General features: G+C 42.9%; 1 protein-coding gene across 2 annotated transcripts in view; it reads left to right on the forward strand.

Annotated features, from left to right (window-relative positions):
• The window catches only part of camk1d (calcium/calmodulin dependent protein kinase ID), a 281,944-nt gene that overhangs the window by 23,275 nt on the left and 240,332 nt on the right, over positions 1-18,337 (forward strand). Inside the window, exon 1 of one of the 2 annotated variants that reach the window (XM_008118830.3) lies at positions 5,251-7,256. The exons of the other annotated variant lie outside the window; for it this stretch is intronic. Within the exon in view, the coding sequence (XP_008117037.1) occupies positions 7,237-7,256 (20 nt within the window). The 5' untranslated portion in view covers positions 5,251-7,236. Of the gene's footprint in view, positions 1-5,250; positions 7,257-18,337 lie in introns of those variants that run through there. 2 annotated transcript variants of the gene reach the window in all.

An 18,337-nucleotide genomic window follows, 5' to 3' on the forward strand; every position in this document is an offset into this window, starting at 1 on the left:
ATAGAGTGGGTAATGGGGCCTCTGTGTACCAAGTTTGGTACTGATTCGTCATTGGTGGGAGTCGCAGTGCTCTCAGGAAGCCAAAATCCCATCATCCGTGGTCCAACCTCCCCCAAATGGCACCAGGCCATAAAGTGCATCATGAGGGCTTTCCCGTTACCAAACTTAAATTGATGTAGGCTTAATATTTTCTTTGATATAAACTACAATAAAAATTAGAAACAGTTATTTCAAAGTAAGGAGACATTGGATTGGAGTTGTCAAAATAATTGAGGAATATATTGCCATTATACTAAATCAACAGTTTTGTAGGTGGACTGAAATTGCTGTCATCATCTTCATCAGAAATTTTGCCTTTTCTCATAAAGACGCAACATAGTTCAACCCTCCCCCCTTTTCATGGTATAAAAATGATGTTTTTAATGTAGCAATATAAAGTTCCTTTACAAATAAGTGAAACAGCAGTAGAATCATCATTAAAAACAACAGACGTGCCCCTGCCCCAAGGAGAGTACCATTCAAATTTCAACTAGAGAGATTTTTTATGCATGAATCATGTTAGTAATTGCTATTGTAGTCTCGGGACTCCAGATTGTGGGCCCTGCCTTTGAAATTATGATATTTAAAGAACATGGTGGTACTTAATAATTTACTAAAAAAAAAGAGAGAATGAAAAGGAAGAAGCATTGTGTCATGGTTGGAGAAAAGTTCCCCTCTTCTTCCTTGTCAAGTGAAACAATACCTGTCTATTTTTATTTTCAATATCGTTTTGTGTCTGTCTCTCAGCTTGTCAGATTTCATCTGTTCTTTCTCAGTTTAGAATTGAATCTGCCTTAGAATTAAAACTTAGATTTGGATGAATGTCAGAAGGCTGCACATTAAACATTGATACTTGATTGAGTTTCTAAAATGATCCTTTGTTCAAGGAATGTTGAAGATTAGCAATCTTTTCTTTTTTCTTCTTCTTTTATGACTGATAGTTTCTCCTTATCAGCTTTCAGGGGAACCTTTTGGGTATTTTAACAGAAAGCTCTTTTAATATCCTAATAGTCTTTCATCAGGCAAAAGGAGGATGAAATATCCCAGAAGATTCAAGAAAATATATGCAGAATGATCTGTAAAGGTCTGAATAAAGTCTTCGGATGTTTTTTCTGTGTAGAAGGCAGAATGGCTGCAGGGATAAGATACTGTCATGTCAAGTTTAGCTTTGTGTCCTCTACTCACATCTTTGCTTAGCCAGACTCTTGTGCCCAGTCAGCATTTCCAAACACACATACACACCCTTTCACTGCAGTTACCATATTTACATCTGGCCTGTGAAAACAAATAGAGTATTTAGCTTTCAGTCATTATCAGTCATTGCAGTTTTACAAGCACAAGGATATGTGTTGTTGTTCTTTAGAGAGTTACTTCAGAAATACTCAATATCCCTCTAACTCGGAATTTCGGACAATTTGTGTTTTTTGCCAGAATTAACATTTTTGGAGGAATAGTGTTTGGTTCTTTTAAACAAACACAGTAACAACAGTTTAGTTTGCATCCATAAAAACATATTCGGATCCATTTGGCCAGATTATACCAGACGACTTTGGCTTCTGATGCAAGAAAGCTTCAGGGAAAATAATTCTGGATACCTAGCACTAGTGTTATGCCAAGAGAGTGAAGGTAGACAGATGTCTCTGAATGTTCACAAAGAAGACAATTACCCTATATACTCATGGATACATGTAGAAATTTTAGTCAAAAATACATTCTCCTCAAAAACTGGGTCAACTTATCCACAGTGAGTACCTTAACTTAGCTCTTATGAAAAAAAATGAAGAAACCATTCAAATATCTGAGTAAAGTTTTATTAATCGTGTCAGAAGCAACTTGAGAACATACTGCAAGTTGCTCCTGGTGTGAGAGAATTGGCCGTCTACCGAGACGTTGCCCAGGGGACATCAGGATGTGTTACTGGGAGGTTTCTCTCAAGACCCCACAAGCTAGAGCTGACAGACGGAAGCTCACCCTGTCCCGAGGATTCGAACCGGCAACCTTCAAGTTAGCAACCCAACCTTCAGATCAGTTCACAAGGGTTTAACCAATTGTGTTTTTTTTAATTTTTGCATTTGTTTTGCTTTACATTTTTATTAGATTGTATGATTGTTAGCAGGATATAAATAAAGATACTCATCATCATCATCATCTCCCATGGCACAAAAGTTTGAAGCCAACTTCTGTAGTTAATGCAATCATTTATTTGGTCTTAAATAGGTTCCAGACCTGTCAGTCTAATCAGCTACACAGTGAAACTAGTTCTCTCAAACCAGTTCAAAGCTGCATTCTAGTATCAGTATAGATATGCACATAGAGAGCCTTGTGAAGCCCTGTTCTATTAGCTTTTCTTCTATCCAGTTTAGATGTATGATTACAAATATAAATATTTGCAACATTGTGCACATGTGTGTGCATATGTGTGTGCAAATGCGCGTATCCATATGGACAAGAGGGAAACAATAACCTTGTTGAATTTGCCTGCACCTGGGTGAGAGACCTGATGGGAACCCTGTGTTTGTCACTTTCAGTTCCAGTCTGAAGGTGACAATATAAATAGAAAAATATAAATGTTATGGAGAATAGATATTGTTAGCACTGCCTCTTTAATATTCCACGTGTCCTCTAAGTTGAAAGAAATATAAGCTGGTAATGATTGTGCATGAGACGTAGTATTAATGTCACGGTTTTCAGTTTGAGATCTGAAGAGTTAATTTTTTGTCTTTGCATTTGATATCTACGATGTAAATGTGTCGCATTAGAACATGCATCTTTCAGAGAAAAGAAATGCCCAAGTCTAAACATGGTATTAGATATATGTATATATTTGGAAGGTCTGTGTTGTTTATTTCTTTCCTCTTTGAAACACAGTGTTGGAATACTACTGTCCTTTGATTTTTATACACTCACAGGAAAAGAGAATGGCTGCTATAGGAATACACCAAGAGCACTTAAAATGCTTTGCAGAATTAGGTAATCAGAGCCACATAAGCTTCTTGGGTTGAAGATTGGTTTAGCTGCTATACAAATTCCTTTAGCCACCATTCGCTGTCCCAATTGAAACATCAAGTGGAGAATGAAGCTGGTGTAAGTGTAAAATAAGTATGTGCATAAATAATAACTACCATTTAAGAGTTGTTGTGGAATCATAGGATTGAAGACAGCACAAGGGCTATCCAGCCTGACCCTCTGCCATACTCCTTTCCTACTGATGCTCCTTTCACTTTTCTCATTAAGATAACAACAGCCTGGAAACCACACAACACCCCATATAACAACATAGTTTTGCAGCCTCACAGTATCAATAGGAAATCTCAACCATGGAGTTTCCCTTGTCCTTTTGCACTGATGTTGAGACTTGCATCCTCACAGCTGTGATCCAGCGCATTGTATCATAGGACCAAGCTGCCGAGGTTATGCCAACGATGAACATTGAGCAGCACAATATAATTGCCTAATTTTGCCACAGGCAACACTGAGTTGCATACCAGCATTATTTATTTTTAAAAAGAAGAAGACATGTCGAAGCAGCTCTTATATTACCTAAACGAACCACCAGATTTTCAATCTGCTTACATTTTTCATACTTTTATGGTACAATGGACTGTAAGAGAAGTGGACATGCCCAGAGGTAGAAAAGTAATTGTTGTGCAAAAACAAATCTTCATTAAAAAAATCTGTCAGTGTTTTTTATAGTGTGGAAAATGTTTGCCCATGGACAAACTAAAGAAACAACGGAGCACTGGCATTTAAGTAAAATTCCTTTTGCTAAAAAGCATTCAACAGTCCATTAAACCCTTCAAGAAATCAAGGAAAATTTGTATCATTTGCAATATAGTTTTGAGAGGACTGAAGGACTTGCAGGGTTTACAAGAAAGAATGCACTTTGAAAAAATGAAGCCATTATTATAGCTAGATTACATACATAAAAACTGAAAGTCAAGTGACCAGATTCACCAGATGCAATTTCATTCATTACTGTATGTGGATTGTATAAGAAGAGGCCATTAGCATGTTTCAGTGGGGTTTTGTGTATGCGATAAATATTGGGGATGGAAGAGAAATTATGTATCTACATGATAGAATTACATCAGTTTGACATCACTGTAACTGCTATGGCTCAATGTTTTGGAATCATGGGAACTGTATTTTGGGAAGGTATCAGGACTATTTAGCAGAGAAGGCTGAAACTACAAGTTCTGGGATTCTAGATTGAACCATAGCAGTTAAAGTTGTGTCAGACTGCATTAATTCTATAATATAGATGCTCCCTTAATCAGTAATCCTGTGTGTAGTCTGTTTAAAGGTAGAGGTTTCCCCTTGACATTAAATCTAGTTGAGTCTGACTCTGTGGGATGGTGCTCATTTCCATTTCTAAGCCGAAGAGCCGGCATTGTCCGTAGACGTCTCCTAGGTCATGTGGCTGATATGACTGCCTAGAGTACTGTTACTATCCTTCAGAACTATCCTACTACCTATTGGTCTACTCACATTTGCCTGTTTTCGAACTGCTAGGTTGGCAGAAGCTGCGGCTAACAACAGGAGCTCACCCTGTCCTGCAGATTTGAACTACCAACCTTTTGGTCAGCAAGTTCTGCAGCTTAGCGGTTTAACCTGCTACACCACCATGGCCCTCAAGACAGTTTACTTGCGAGCTAATTTCACAGAATTCAACATTAATAGGTTGGCAGCTAATTGTTCTAAAAGAGGGATGGCCTTTTTAATCAACTTGCTTTGGCTATTTGCATATCTTCAGTGGACTTCATTCATGATATTTTAGAATATCATTCCTTAAGTGACTTCCTTTTAGCTGAGCTGAAGAGTTGATCGTAATACAATAAGATCATGCATTCTTAACTGCATTCGTAAGTGGAGAAAAACCTAAAATAAATTTTAAAACATTCTCTCATTTGGGATTACTTTTGTTTTCCTTACTTCACTGAATCTCTTGCCAGCTTTCCAGATATCTCTGGAAATTTAAAACAGCCTTTTTCCTTCCAGTAAAACTGGTAGTAAGTGCTTTTTCCCCTCTGTGTGTATTGCAGCTGGCCTGGGTAAGACATTCTTCTGAGGTCGATCTCTTTCAAAACCCTGACAGAAATGCACATTTGTTGAGGGTGAGGGAATGAAGAAATATTTATGTTGAGGGTTTTTAAATATATATATATATATATATATATATATATATATATATATATAGCACAATTACGGCACACTCCTGTTCACTTTTTCCCTTGGAAATAAGCTCCACTATTCTTACTCTCAGGAATGTGTGCTTGATGCTTAAGGTTTTCTTTTGGAAAAGTGGACCTAAAATCTGAGCTCAAGGATATGTGTATTAACCTTACTTCCCTCTCTATTTGGCTGTAGGGGTGCAACCTGCTCATCTGTATTAGTATTCTTTGGATGCGTGAGGAAAAGTAGCCTGTTCTAACACTTGTTATTAAATTTGGAGGCTAAAAGTAAAGCTTCTATTTTTATCCACAGTTCTGTTAAACATTATTCAGTGAGACCTTGGATATTAGCTGGCAGCAGAAGGAGATTAAATCCTTTAAGAGCGTCTCCAGACAACAAAGACAACAATAACATCTGTGTTTTTCTCTGTAGGTGCAATAAGCGCAGAATTATTACCCATCTCTTATGAGGGTTCAAGGGTACCAGAAAAACCGTTAAGGCTGTTTTTGTCCTGGCAGTTTTATCCTTGGGAAAGTAGCACATCAGCTGTGGTTCTGAGTGCTGTAAGGAGTGAATTTGTGCCTGGATATCAACCCTGACCTCACTCCACACCTTTTATGCTGCACTGTGTGTGTATATGATTTCTTTTTCATCTACAGTGCAGTTTGACATCACTTTCATTAGGTAAAGGTAAATAAAGGTTTTCTCCTGACGTTAAGTCTAGTCGTATGGAGATGGTGCTCATCTCCATTTCTAAGCTGGAGAGCCGCGTTGTCCATAGACACCTCCAAAGTCATGTGGCCAGCATGACTACATGGAATGCGTTACCTTCCTGCCAGAAAGGTACCTATTGATCTACTCACATTTACATGTTTCCAAACTGCTAGGTTGGCAGAAGCTGGAGCTGACAGCAGGAGCTCACTCTGCTCTTCAGATTTGAACCGCCAGTCTTTCGGTCAGGAAATTCAGTAGCTTAGCAGTTTAACCCACTGCGCCACCGGGGGCTCCGCTTTCACTGCCATGGCTCAATTGCTAAGGAATTCTAGGAAATATAGCTTTACAAGGTCTTTAGCCTTGTCTGATATTGAGTCATGGCAGTTAAAGTGTTGTCAAACTGCATTCATTCTATAGGGTAGATGCACTCTTTGTCTCCCTATTTATTTGCCTAAGCAGCTCCCCTCACCATCACTGAACCAGGAACTAAAATATTCAACTCTTTGCCTCTTCTACAGGTTGGGATTATATTCGGCTTTCAGGAAATAATTATAGTGCGAGCCAGCCAGACACTTTAGAGCAGTTTGTCCAGCTTCTCCAGAGATGCAGGTTGTTTAGTAATTCCCACTCTGACACGGTCCTGTAAATGGGTTCTCACCTTGTCTGGTCTCATGCAAGAAAAAAGTCAAGGTTTTGATATATAAACTGATTGAGCAGTATATGTTGTAAGTGAATTATGCAATCAAAGGCTTGTTTTTCACGACAGGATCTGGCTTTTCCAAACATCTGCACCTGCATGAACGTAACTTCCATGCACATACGTCACAGCTAGGCCTGGTTCATTTGTTTTGATGTTGTAACTAATTTAGTTTTAATCTAATGTTTTAATTATGAATAAAACATACGGAACATGATTGTTTTTCAGTGTTGATTTACCTCTCTACCCCAGGCCTTATGAAATGTTTTCCAGCAAGAAGACTTTGGACTTTCATGTCCATTTGTTTTCTCTTTTAAAGGCTCATTTGATTATTCCACACAAAGCCCCTACAGGATGATAAGTAAATTTAGTTGGGATCTTTTCCACCTGTACATACATGGAACTTTGACTGAAATGCAAAAGAACATTTCTAACTAATAGCAGGTGTTACATCAGTGTTTCATGCAAAGCAAGCAGAAAAGACCAAATAATAACTGAAATGGAAACAAATGTGTAGAAAATGGAAGTAGAATGCAGAATATGATGGGTTTTGCCGCTTACTTGTTCTACACTCCAAAGAAATTCATTTTGAATCTGAAATCCAAGGTCACCTTATGGTTTACTGGAATCCAAGGTAATTCCTACTGATGAAATGACTTTTATATGAAAATATGTTTTCTGGTATGGGAGAAGTAGGCAAAGGGCTGCCTTCTTTCCTCTTGTTCTTTGCTTTCTTTCACCCATGAGATAATTACTCTCCTTCCAGAAATCTTCAACTCTGAGGCAGTGGGGTTTTGCATGAAGTTTTAAAGAGCTACCTAGAGTGCTGAGCCTATTAGAGGAGAGAGTTTGGCCTATTGGAGATTAAAACCACAAACAGGTTTGTTAAACCAGCTACATGAAAGCCATACCCTCCAGTGCTTTTGTGTTAACTCAGACTCCAGGCTACTTGTGGGGAAGGGAATCAACTTTGCTTACATTATTTAATTATATTCCATTAAAAGAACCCCTTTTAATGGAAATATATTCACCTGCATCAACACTATAAAGTTCATGCAACTCAACACCACTTTAACTGCCATGGCACGATGCTGTGGAATGATGAGGCTCTATGAGATGACATGAGGGTTTTAGATTTTAGCCAAAAATTTCCCTGAGCACACTGGGAGCAAGGGAAACAAATGTTTTATTTTTCACTTATCAAAGTACAACATTTTGTTGTAGAGACAAACCTGTTTATGTCCCTTCCTTTAAAAATCTTATCCTTGTGTAGATTTTAAGGTACATAGTTAACAGATAAAAATATAAAATGCAAATTTGAGAAAAGTTTATGTGGTACTGATAACTGAATACATTGCTCATGTATTTCAGTTAATATAAGAATGCATTTGATATTGGTGTTTGGATTAGTATCAAGTTGTTTACTTTTTTGAGTACAATGAACTAGTTTATTCCGCTAGACTGAGCGAGGATGGAACACAGATTGTTTTCATGGAAAGGATAATCTTTGATTCCATTAAATCCCCAAGACTCTTAGTTCCTGAGCACTGGCTTCAGAAAGGCAATTCTCATAATAAGACATGAAAATAGGCATTTTATTAGCCAGTTTCTTCTTCTTTGCCAGTTAATTTAAATATCTTGGTTTCAGAAAGGATTGCTGTTTGTCTGCTTGAGGCCAGCATTGGTTCAGTCCTTGCTCTTGTTGTAACATGACTTTATAACATTTATGACTTATGGTGACTATAAGGTGATCCTGTCATGAGGTTTATTTGGCAAGATTTATTTGAGGTGGATAGTTATCCTTGCCATCCTTTGCGGCTTTTTTTTTTTCTTGTCAGGAGTGACTTGAGAAACTGTATATCACTTCTGGTGTGAGACAATTTGAGGCTGAAAAAGTGTGACTTGCCCAAGATCATCCAGGGTTCATAGTTGAGCAGGAATTCAAAACCTGGTTTCCAGAGTGATAGTCTAATGCCCAAACCACTTCACCACACTGGCTCTCTGGTTCGGTCCCAGGGGTTTTGAAATCATCTTACGTTTGTTTTAGTGTACTTTTGGTTACTCAAGAGTTGGAGAGACTTTTGTAGCCTCAGAGTAAGTTTCTCATAGGCTTGTCATTTTCTTATCCCATATCTGCATTATTGTTTCAAGGGCTTCCACAAAAATATTCAGAAAACCACAGTTCATTAAAGTGGAGTATTTTTCCTAGGGTGGGCCAGTTCTTTCTTTTCTTTTGCTCCTTTTCTTTATTTTTCAGTTCTTATGCTTCCTGTCTGAATTGATTGTTAACCTTATTTACAGAAGTCAATTACATTTCACATGTTTCTCCTGGATTAATAGATGATGCCTATAAGCATGGAAGTACAAACGGGAGACTCCTCTAGCATCCTGTAGAGTGTGGAAAACTTATTTTAGGTTACAATTCCTTTTGTCTGCAATATAGCCACTTACTATAGTTGTCTTAAAATGTAAGTCCTGGCAATCTAATCCTATTACTGCTTACATCTGTGGCTGGGAAGCCCTTATTCTGATTGCAAATGGGGACAGCCTGCTTTATATGCTATGATGGTTTGTTTTTTCAGCTGCTCACTCTTGTGGTATCCCTTTTCCATTGAGACGCAATTGTGTTTATCTCCATGCAGTGAAAAGCTTGTCTTTCTGCACATCAAACTACTATTAAGAGCAGGGATTCCCAAACCAAGGCCTGCAGGCGGATGCAGCCCTCCAAGGTCATTGACCCAGCCCTCGCCCTAAACTTTAGATTTAGGATCGCCCTAAGTCTGAAATGACTTTAAGGCACACAACAGCAACAATCCTAACTAACTTGACAATCTCATCAACCAAAAGCAGATTCATACTTCCCATTGAAATACTGGTAAGTTTATGTTGATTAAAATTGTACTTCATTTTAAATATTATATTGTTTTTACATGTTTCTTTGCACTACAAATGAAATGTGTACAGTGAATAGGAATTTATGTTTTTTTCAGACTATAGTCTGCCCCCCCCCCCCCTCCCAACAGTCTCAGGGACTATGAACTGTCACGTTGCTTAAAAATCTTCGAGGACTCCTGATTAAGGAGTCTATGGTCTTTCAATTCACTCGACAACTCAACATAGTGTTTGTAAATACATAGCAGTTCAACACATACAATGTTTCCATTCTCATAAATGGTGGGGCATGGATTTTGCTTACCTCCCCCCCCCCCCAAAAAAAAAGCAGCAAGGAAAACTACCATAGCTTTCCTTGAGATCACCATTTGTAGCCTTTGTACCCAGTGCTAGAATAGCCTCAATTGCTTCTCAGAAATCAAGAAACAGTGGTCTTACTGTTGTCAACCGCACTTTAGGGGATCGGGCCCTTAAGGAGAGACCCGACCCGGTCCTGAGGGAACGGACCTTGGCGAAGCCAAAAGGAGAATATAAGCCGCCATACAACCTGAAGCCTGAAATGAAGAAGGTCCGCCAAAGATGAAGGAAAATCCGCCAAGGAGTTTTTATTGAGCAATTCAGCTGAAAAGGACGCTAATAGCGATCATTCAATCTACTAGCGTAACACATGTTTCAAATAAAGCCATATTTATACAATGTTTCGGTCTGACAGCCCTTTGAATTTCCCGCCCTGCTCCCCCGCCCATCTGATCGCGGATAGGCTGAGAGGTTGAACGAGGTGGGCTTTCGTTTCCCGCCTTGCTCTGCTGGCCCAATGGGGAGCCGCTTTTTGTCCCCCCTCGGGCCAATCAGAGAGGAGGAGGCGGGAGCTATTGAAACAATGAAGTGACCGGATAGATTAATCCTGACCCGGCCGATTTCTAAAGGAATTAATGGCACCCATCAAGGGTGTCCGGGGTCCTGTCACGTTCACAGATTTTTAGATATGCCTTGGGGTGTCAGACGGGAAGTGGTGATGGGTGGTGATGAGCCATCATTGACGGCCCCACAGGGTGCCTTCCTGCGGCGTCCTGGGATATGACAAGGTTTGCCTTGGGGGTGAGTCACCTTTAGGAATTTGGGTGACTCGCCCTATATTGTCCATGCGATCGGAATGAGATTGGATTAAACTGTGGCAGATTATCCTTTTGTTTTTGGGAGGGGAGGTCTGGGTCATAGGGCTAGAGTTCATGTTGGGGTCATAATATTTCCCATTTGATTTCATGATTTGGCAATTATATGGGATAGAATGAAAATTAAAATAAAGTTGGAACATAAACCCTGCTGGGAAGAATACATATTTTCCGGGGATCCCAAAGAGTACAAATACATATAGGCAGATAGATAGATTTCAAGGAAATAAAGGAGAATCCATAAAGGTGGGTGACATTGCATAAAGGGGAATCATGAATGATATAAGCAACAGAAAACATTTGATAAGGACGAAGTTCACAACATCTGGGGAACCCGATATGGAAGTTCATAAGAGTGGAGTTCTAGCAGCATAATTTCACAATCCATGAAGTTAGCCCAACGATTAGAGATTCATACAACAGTGAGTCATGAGAGTGTCCAAGTACATAGAATATGAAAATTCACAAATACATGAGGAAAAGAGTTCATCTGTGATGGGAGGAATTCGTTGAGGTGGCATGGGGAAGAGGCACATGTGGATTGCAGTCTTTGGAAGTATAGGATTTCATAAGTCCAGGGGTAGGTCTGGGGAAGAGTGTTCTTCTCCTTCATAAAATCATGAAAAGTATGAATGAAACGTGGAGGGCACCCGTCCGGGCACCCCCTGGCAGCTGTAGAGAGGGTAAGGGTACTTGGAGAACTATGTTTCCCCAGCGAGAGAGCGATCCCCCATCCCTAGTTCACAGAAAGGGGCTAGGGATCTCTTAAACCCATTCCGCGGGGAGAGGAAAGTCCGGGATAAGGCAGCAGTTTAGCTTGAAAGGAGCCGTCGGTCCCGTTTGACAGTCAGCTGTTGAGGTGCCGAAAACCGGACCGATTCCGGTTCTGCTGGTTGTCTTCGAGTCAGGAGCCTTAGAAAGGGTTAGGTCTAAAAGAGGAGCGTTCTAGGGGTAATTTTGATAGAGATATGAGCCGATTTATATCGACCGCCATGTTAATCTATGGCGGAGAAATCTCAGCCGGAGTTAAAGGGACGAGAGAGAGAGAGATTTCATGCAAAGGAAGGAGTCAGAGAAAAGATACAAAATAACCAGATAGAGAGTGTTATTGTTAAAATAAATGCTACTTTTATTGGGGGATTTTGTTACATAGTTCAGGGAAGGGGAAAGTGAAGAAAAAAAGTCTTTTAATAATAGTCTGCTGCGGTCCCGCTTCGTTCCTTTTGTTGAGCAATCTGCGGAACTCTCCGCTGGGTTTTTCAAATCAATTTGAAAGCCGGGGTGACGGTCATCATATTCCCCACTCGGTAAGGGCGGGGCGAGATGGGCGGAGCCTATTTCGCCCCTGCCCTACCGCATAAGCATTATAACCTCTTAGCGGCAGCCTGGCCATCTGCTGAGAGGGGTTCGAATGGTTCTTTTTGCGACAAATTTGGAACAGAGCGGGCAAATGTGACCAGCAGCAGCCTATTATTAGAAGGAAAAGGACTACAGCTAGAAAAGAGGAGAAATCCTTTGCAAAACCGGGCTAGAATTGACAGGGAGGGTTAGAGAAGAAAGGAGAATTAGGGTTAGGGTTAGTACGCTGGACAGCTCCCAGCGCTGAAGGATAGGGGAAGAACAGGGAGAGAAATAGAGTGAAAATTAGAACTCACGGCTCCTGATTCAGCACGCCGGACAGCTCCCAGCAGGGAACCTAAGGTGTTCAGTTCTTCCGAGCGGGGGGGGGGGGGGTTGAAGTGAGGGCCGATTTGACAGCTGTCAAAGTGAGCTGTCAAATGTTTGTAGGTCCAAATGGGGGTGGTCCCGTGGTGCTAGAGGGATGGGATTTGGAGGGGTCCTCGGAGGGGGGTCTTGTGCTTCCGTCTCTGGCGTTTGGTCTTTCTCCGGACCTCGGGAGGGTGTGGGTCAGGACAGCTTGCGGGCGGCGGGCCCTGAGGAGGTGTTTTCCGGAACAACACCTTCAGGTCGTCTCCCGGCTCAGCAGTCCACAGGTCTTTGTCTTCCTCACCGCTGGTGAGGGCTGGTTCTGGTTCAGGAGCACTCTTGATGGATCCTGGCATGGATTCCAGCACCTTGCAAGCGATGTAGGAGGTCAGGAGGGCTCCGAGGAGGTTGTGATGCCATCTTCACCAGGCGCCTCCTAGTGTCCACAGCCAGGTCCAGCACCTCCACCCGGGAGGAGGTCCAAGGGATAGAGAATGCCTCAAGACAGCAAAGAAAAGAGATCACGTGTCCCCTCCCCACTCCCCTTCCCCCAAGACCCTAAGTGTGGAGGGTTAGTTTTATAAGGAAGAAGAAAGGAGGAAAAAACGGAAATAAATCATTCATACCTTCTGGGACATTTTCAATACTGAAGGTTCCTCTGGCACCCTTGCAGCCATGTTAGGGCTCCCCACTCGCGCCTGACCCAGCGACCAACAGCGGGGGTCCTGTTTGTGGCTCCATGGGGACGCACCTTCAGCCTCTACCGCCTCTTCTCAGGTGAGGGGGGGTCGCCCTTACCTGCCAGCCTTCTCCTGGTCTCGTGGGGGCGCCCTTTCCTCCCTGCATTAGAAGGGGGATGTTCTTCTGCTCAGGGTCAGCCTTACAACCCCTGCCAGGGGTTGGAGCCAGCTTGTGGGTGGGGGCCTCATCACCGTGATGGCACCCCACTGGTTGCTCTCGCCTTATCTGAGCTGGGTTTCTCAGAGTCCCTTTATAGCCACAGGAGCGGATGATGGTCCTGGTAGTCCAGGTCGGAGTGGAGTGCCTTCCATGTGGGGTGCCAGGATCCCCATTCTACAACTCCCAACGGTCCCTTTTATACTGAGAGAGTGTTAGTAAAATCCCTAACCCATTGTATACACAGTCATTCAAGAAATAGCAAATAAGAGGGAGAGAGAGAGACAGAAAGGATAGCTCAAGGAAGAAAACCATGAGGAAGAGGAACAAAGCTTGGTTCCCCACATTTAAAGGACAGACAAAGGCTCCAAAGTCAAGGCAACAAACAAAGAATACTACTCAGAGAACAGGGAAGCCCCAGGCAGGACTCAGCCAGTCTCTGAAGATGGAAGGTTTTCCAAAGATACACAATATCCCCCAGAGAGAAGGGGGGGGGCTGAGAGGGAGATTCAAAAAGGGGGGGTTTTGCAGGGTTGCCCAAAGGGATTGGGTGAAAAAAAGAAAAAAGGGAAAGGAGTCTTTAGGGACACAGGATCCTTTAGTTTGAGCAGATTTCAAGGTGTGACCTGACGATTTGGAAAGAATGCCAGATCAAAGGTCCCACTTACAAATTGTAACCAACAAAAATGCAAATTGACAGTCTAAAAATTTATGTTCCTCTGGGATCTTTGGGGAGTTTCTAGCATATTTTGGGTAAAGTTTTGAAAGCAAACAGAAAAGAAGAAGGAAAAAGGGGATTGAACTGTGACTCAAAAATTCAGAAGCAGATTGCTTTGAGAAGGAGGGAGAGAGGGGAAAATAATTCTTTGGAGAACTATTGGCCCAATATTCAGGCTTCAGATAAAACAGAGGTTGGCAATGGATGTCTTATGGTCTCTGAACAGTCAATTCCTCCTTCCTCTGATGGTCTCATCCCCCCCCCCCCGTTCCTCTGGCCAAAAAGGACGAGCGAGAGGAAGAGAGGGAGAGATTAAGGGAGGGGGGCCGCAAGGGGGAAGAAGTCTTGGGGTGGAAGGGAAAAAGGCTTAGAGGGATTCGGTTGGGGGGGTGGAGAGGAAATAGGAGGTTGGGAAACGGAGGGGAGATGGGGCTGAGAAAAAACAGAGGGCTGGGAAACGGAGGGGAGACGGGGGTAAATGGCAGGGAGTTGGGAGAGTGAGTCTGGGAGAGTGGGATCCCGGGAAGCAGAGGTTCCCTTGAAGGGTCGATTTGGGGGTTCTGGGTCGGTGCAGGACTCAGATCAGGGGAGAAAACAGGGGATGAGGTGGGGCAAGGGATGGGGGTCGGGGTTGGTAAGGTGGGGGGGGCAAGCAAATGTCTCCAGAAGTTCCTCTTCTGGTGGAGGCGGGAGGGGAAGTAGGTCTAGAGAGGAGCTTCTGAGGAGGGTAGGTTTGGAGCCCACGTCCCTGCATGGGAAGACTTGGACCCCCCTTCCACTCTCCCTCTGGCTTACGGCCATGAACATCGCAGCATAAGCAAGTTGGGACCACTTGCCCTTCCCCTGGCGAGTCACCTTAGGTCAACACTCCGAATTCGGCGACTCGAGCAAGGGGGGGGTAAGCTGTTCCCCCTTCAAGGGCCACAAGGGGCCACTTATGTGCTCTGAGTTAGCCCAACCTGGCCTGCACCATGTTTTTCGATGCAAAGCCCACCCCAATTGGCCAGGATCTTACCCAATGGAGAATCCCTGGGGATGTCTGCTGGGGTGGGACACCCTAGACGTGCTGAACAAACACCCATTCTTGGCTCAGCCCCTGCCCAGTACCTGACAGTTAACGGAGTAACGACTCACCCAACCGGCTAGGTGCCGCTCGTCCTACCGAGAGTTCCCTCCACCAAGACTGAATGGCTGGCGTCCGTGGAATCCGCAGGTGCCCCGGGAACACAACCGTTCCCCTACCCCGCGATTCTTGAACCTGTAATCTTACAAGCCAGACTGTTCTCACACGCCCCCCGGGTGCCAGATTTTCCCGCGTTTCACCAGGAATTTGTTACCGAGCCCTGATCCGAAGTGCAATACCTCCAGGGCTCCGCCCACCTGGGTCTCAACAACGGGGCCGGTTCCCTTTTATTTTTTACAGGGCGTCCCCTGTTTCACGTTGGCGCCTTTCCTTCGAGGAGCTAAAAATCTGCTCCTCCTATCTGGCTCCTTTGTTCAGTACCCTGAATCAGATCTAGAGAGAGAAAGGGACTGCCAGAGAAATTTGGATGTGAAATGAGGTCAAATTGTTGGTCGGAGGGCCCTCCTTGCAGCCGTTTCTCTCCCCAACCTGTTCCAGAATATCTGGACCAAGGTCGCCGCTTGGAATTTTAGCCTAAAAAAATTGATTTTTGGAACTTCCAAGCAAGTCCCTTCGTGGTAAAGCCAAATTATGTTGTCGACCGCACTTTAGGGGATCGGGCCCTTAAGGAGAGACCCGACCCGGTCCTGAGGGAACGGACCTTGGCGAAGCCAAAAGGAGAATATAAGCCGCCATACAACCTGAAGCCTGAAATGAAGAAGGTCCGCCAAAGATGAAGGAAAATCCGCCAAGGAGTTTTTATTGAGCAATTCAGCTGAAAAGGACGCTAATAGCGATCATTCAATCTACTAGCGTAACACATGTTTCAAATAAAGCCATATTTATACAATGTTTCGGTCTGACAGCCCTTTGAATTTCCCGCCCTGCTCCCCCGCCCATCTGATCGCGGATAGGCTGAGAGGTTGAACGAGGCGGGCTTTCGTTTCCCGCCTTGCTCTGCTGGCCCAATGGGGAGCCGCTTTTTGTCCCCCCTCGGGCCAATCAGAGAGGAGGAGGCGGGAGCTATTGAAACAATGAAGTGACCGGATAGATTAATCCTGACCCGGCCGATTTCTAAAGGAATTAATGGCACCCATCAAGGGTGTCCGGGGTCCTGTCACGTTCACAGATTTTTAGATATGCCTTGGGGTGTCAGACGGGAAGTGGTGATGGGTGGTGATGAGCCGTCATTGACGGCCCCACAGGGTGCCTTCCTGCGGCGTCCTGGGATATGACAAGGTTTGCCTTGGGGGTGAGTCACCTTTAGGAATTTGGGTGACTCGCCCTATATTGTCCATGCGATCGGAATGAGATTGGATTAAACTGTGGCAGATTATCCTTTTGTTTTTGGGAGGGGAGGTCTGGGTCATAGGGCTAGAGTTCATGTTGGGGTCATAATATTTCCCATTTGATTTCATGATTTGGCAATTATATGGGATAGAATGAAAATTAAAATAAAGTTGGAACATAAACCCTGCTGGGAAGAATACATATTTTCCGGGGATCCCAAAGAGTACAAATACATATAGGCAGATAGATAGATTTCAAGGAAATAAAGGAGAATCCATAAAGGTGGGTGACATTGCATAAAGGGGAATCATGAATGATATAAGCAACAGAAAACATTTGATAAGGACGAAGTTCACAACATCTGGGGAACCCGATATGGAAGTTCATAAGAGTGGAGTTCTAGCAGCATAATTTCACAATCCATGAAGTTAGCCCAACGATTAGAGATTCATACAACAGTGAGTCATGAGAGTGTCCAAGTACATAGAATATGAAAATTCACAAATACATGAGGAAAAGAGTTCATCTGTGATGGGAGGAATTCGTTGAGGTGGCATGGGGAAGAGGCACATGTGGGTTGCAGTCTTTGGAAGTATAGGATTTCATAAGTCCAGGGGTAGGTCTGGGGAAGAGTGTTCTTCTCCTTCATAAAATCATGAAAAGTATGAATGAAACGTGGAGGGCACCTGTCCGGGCACCCCCTGGCAGCTGTAGAGAGGGTAAGGGTACTTGGAGAACTATGTTTCCCCAGCGAGAGAGCGATCCCCCATCCCTAGTTCACAGAAAGGGGCTAGGGATCTCTTAAACCCATTCCGCGGGGAGAGGAAAGTCCGGGATAAGGCAGCAGTTTAGCTTGAAAGGAGCCGTCGGTCCCGTTTGACAGTCAGCTGTTGAGGTGCCGAAAACCGGACCGATTCCGGTTCTGCTGGTTGTCTTCGAGTCAGGAGCCTTAGAAAGGGTTAGGTCTAAAAGAGGAGCGTTCTAGGGGTAATTTTGATAGAGATATGAGCCGATTTATATCGACCGCCATGTTAATCTATGGCGGAGAAATCTCAGCCGGAGTTAAAGGGACGAGAGAGAGAGAGATTTCATGCAAAGGAAGGAGTCAGAGAAAAGATACAAAATAACCAGATAGAGAGTGTTATTGTTAAAATAAATGCTACTTTTATTGGGGGATTTTGTTACATAGTTCAGGGAAGGGGAAAGTGAAGAAAAAAAGTCTTTTAATAATAGTCTGCTGCGGTCCCGCTTCGTTCCTTTTGTTGAGCAATCTGCGGAACTCTCCGCTGGGTTTTTCAAATCAATTTGTGTTTCTTCACTTAACAGTAAAAGAAAAGCCATACTTTGAATGATTGCTAAAAAAAATGTACAGTACATTGAAATTGATGTTTATTCTTTACTAGGTGCCTTGCTTTTGGGAGTTGTGTTGTGTTATAAGAGGCAGCAAGATTATTTTGATTTGAAAAGACTTGAGAATACTCTTTGTCTTACTATCAAATTTATCTATAGTAATCCATCTTGGAAGTAGGCAGTGCTTGATATACAGCCATTCAAGTTTTTACTTTGTTGATTCTTTGGTAGTAGAGTAATTCTAAAGAACGGGATCAGCATATTCTTGTTGGGACAGAGAACAGATTAGTTTTCCTCTTGTTATGGAGTTGATAAAAACTCATTAAAACACATTCATTGTAATAGCTCCTATATACATTGAGTAGCAGAGCTATGTGCTAGAGAATTTTCAAAAAAGCCTCCTTGAAGTCCTCTCTCAATAGGCCACATAGTGGATTGTACATTGTAAATCTGTAAGTAAGTAGAATAATGCTGGTTAAATTTGGAATCTCCAATTTTATTTTATTTTTAAATTCAGAAGAACCTGAGGGTGGGGGACTTGAATCGTACCCCCAATATCTCTGCAT

The sequence above is a fragment of the Anolis carolinensis genome, chromosome 5 (assembly GCF_035594765.1).
Source record: "Anolis carolinensis isolate JA03-04 chromosome 5, rAnoCar3.1.pri, whole genome shotgun sequence".
In the NCBI taxonomy this organism is placed as follows: Eukaryota; Metazoa; Chordata; class Lepidosauria; order Squamata; family Dactyloidae; genus Anolis; species Anolis carolinensis.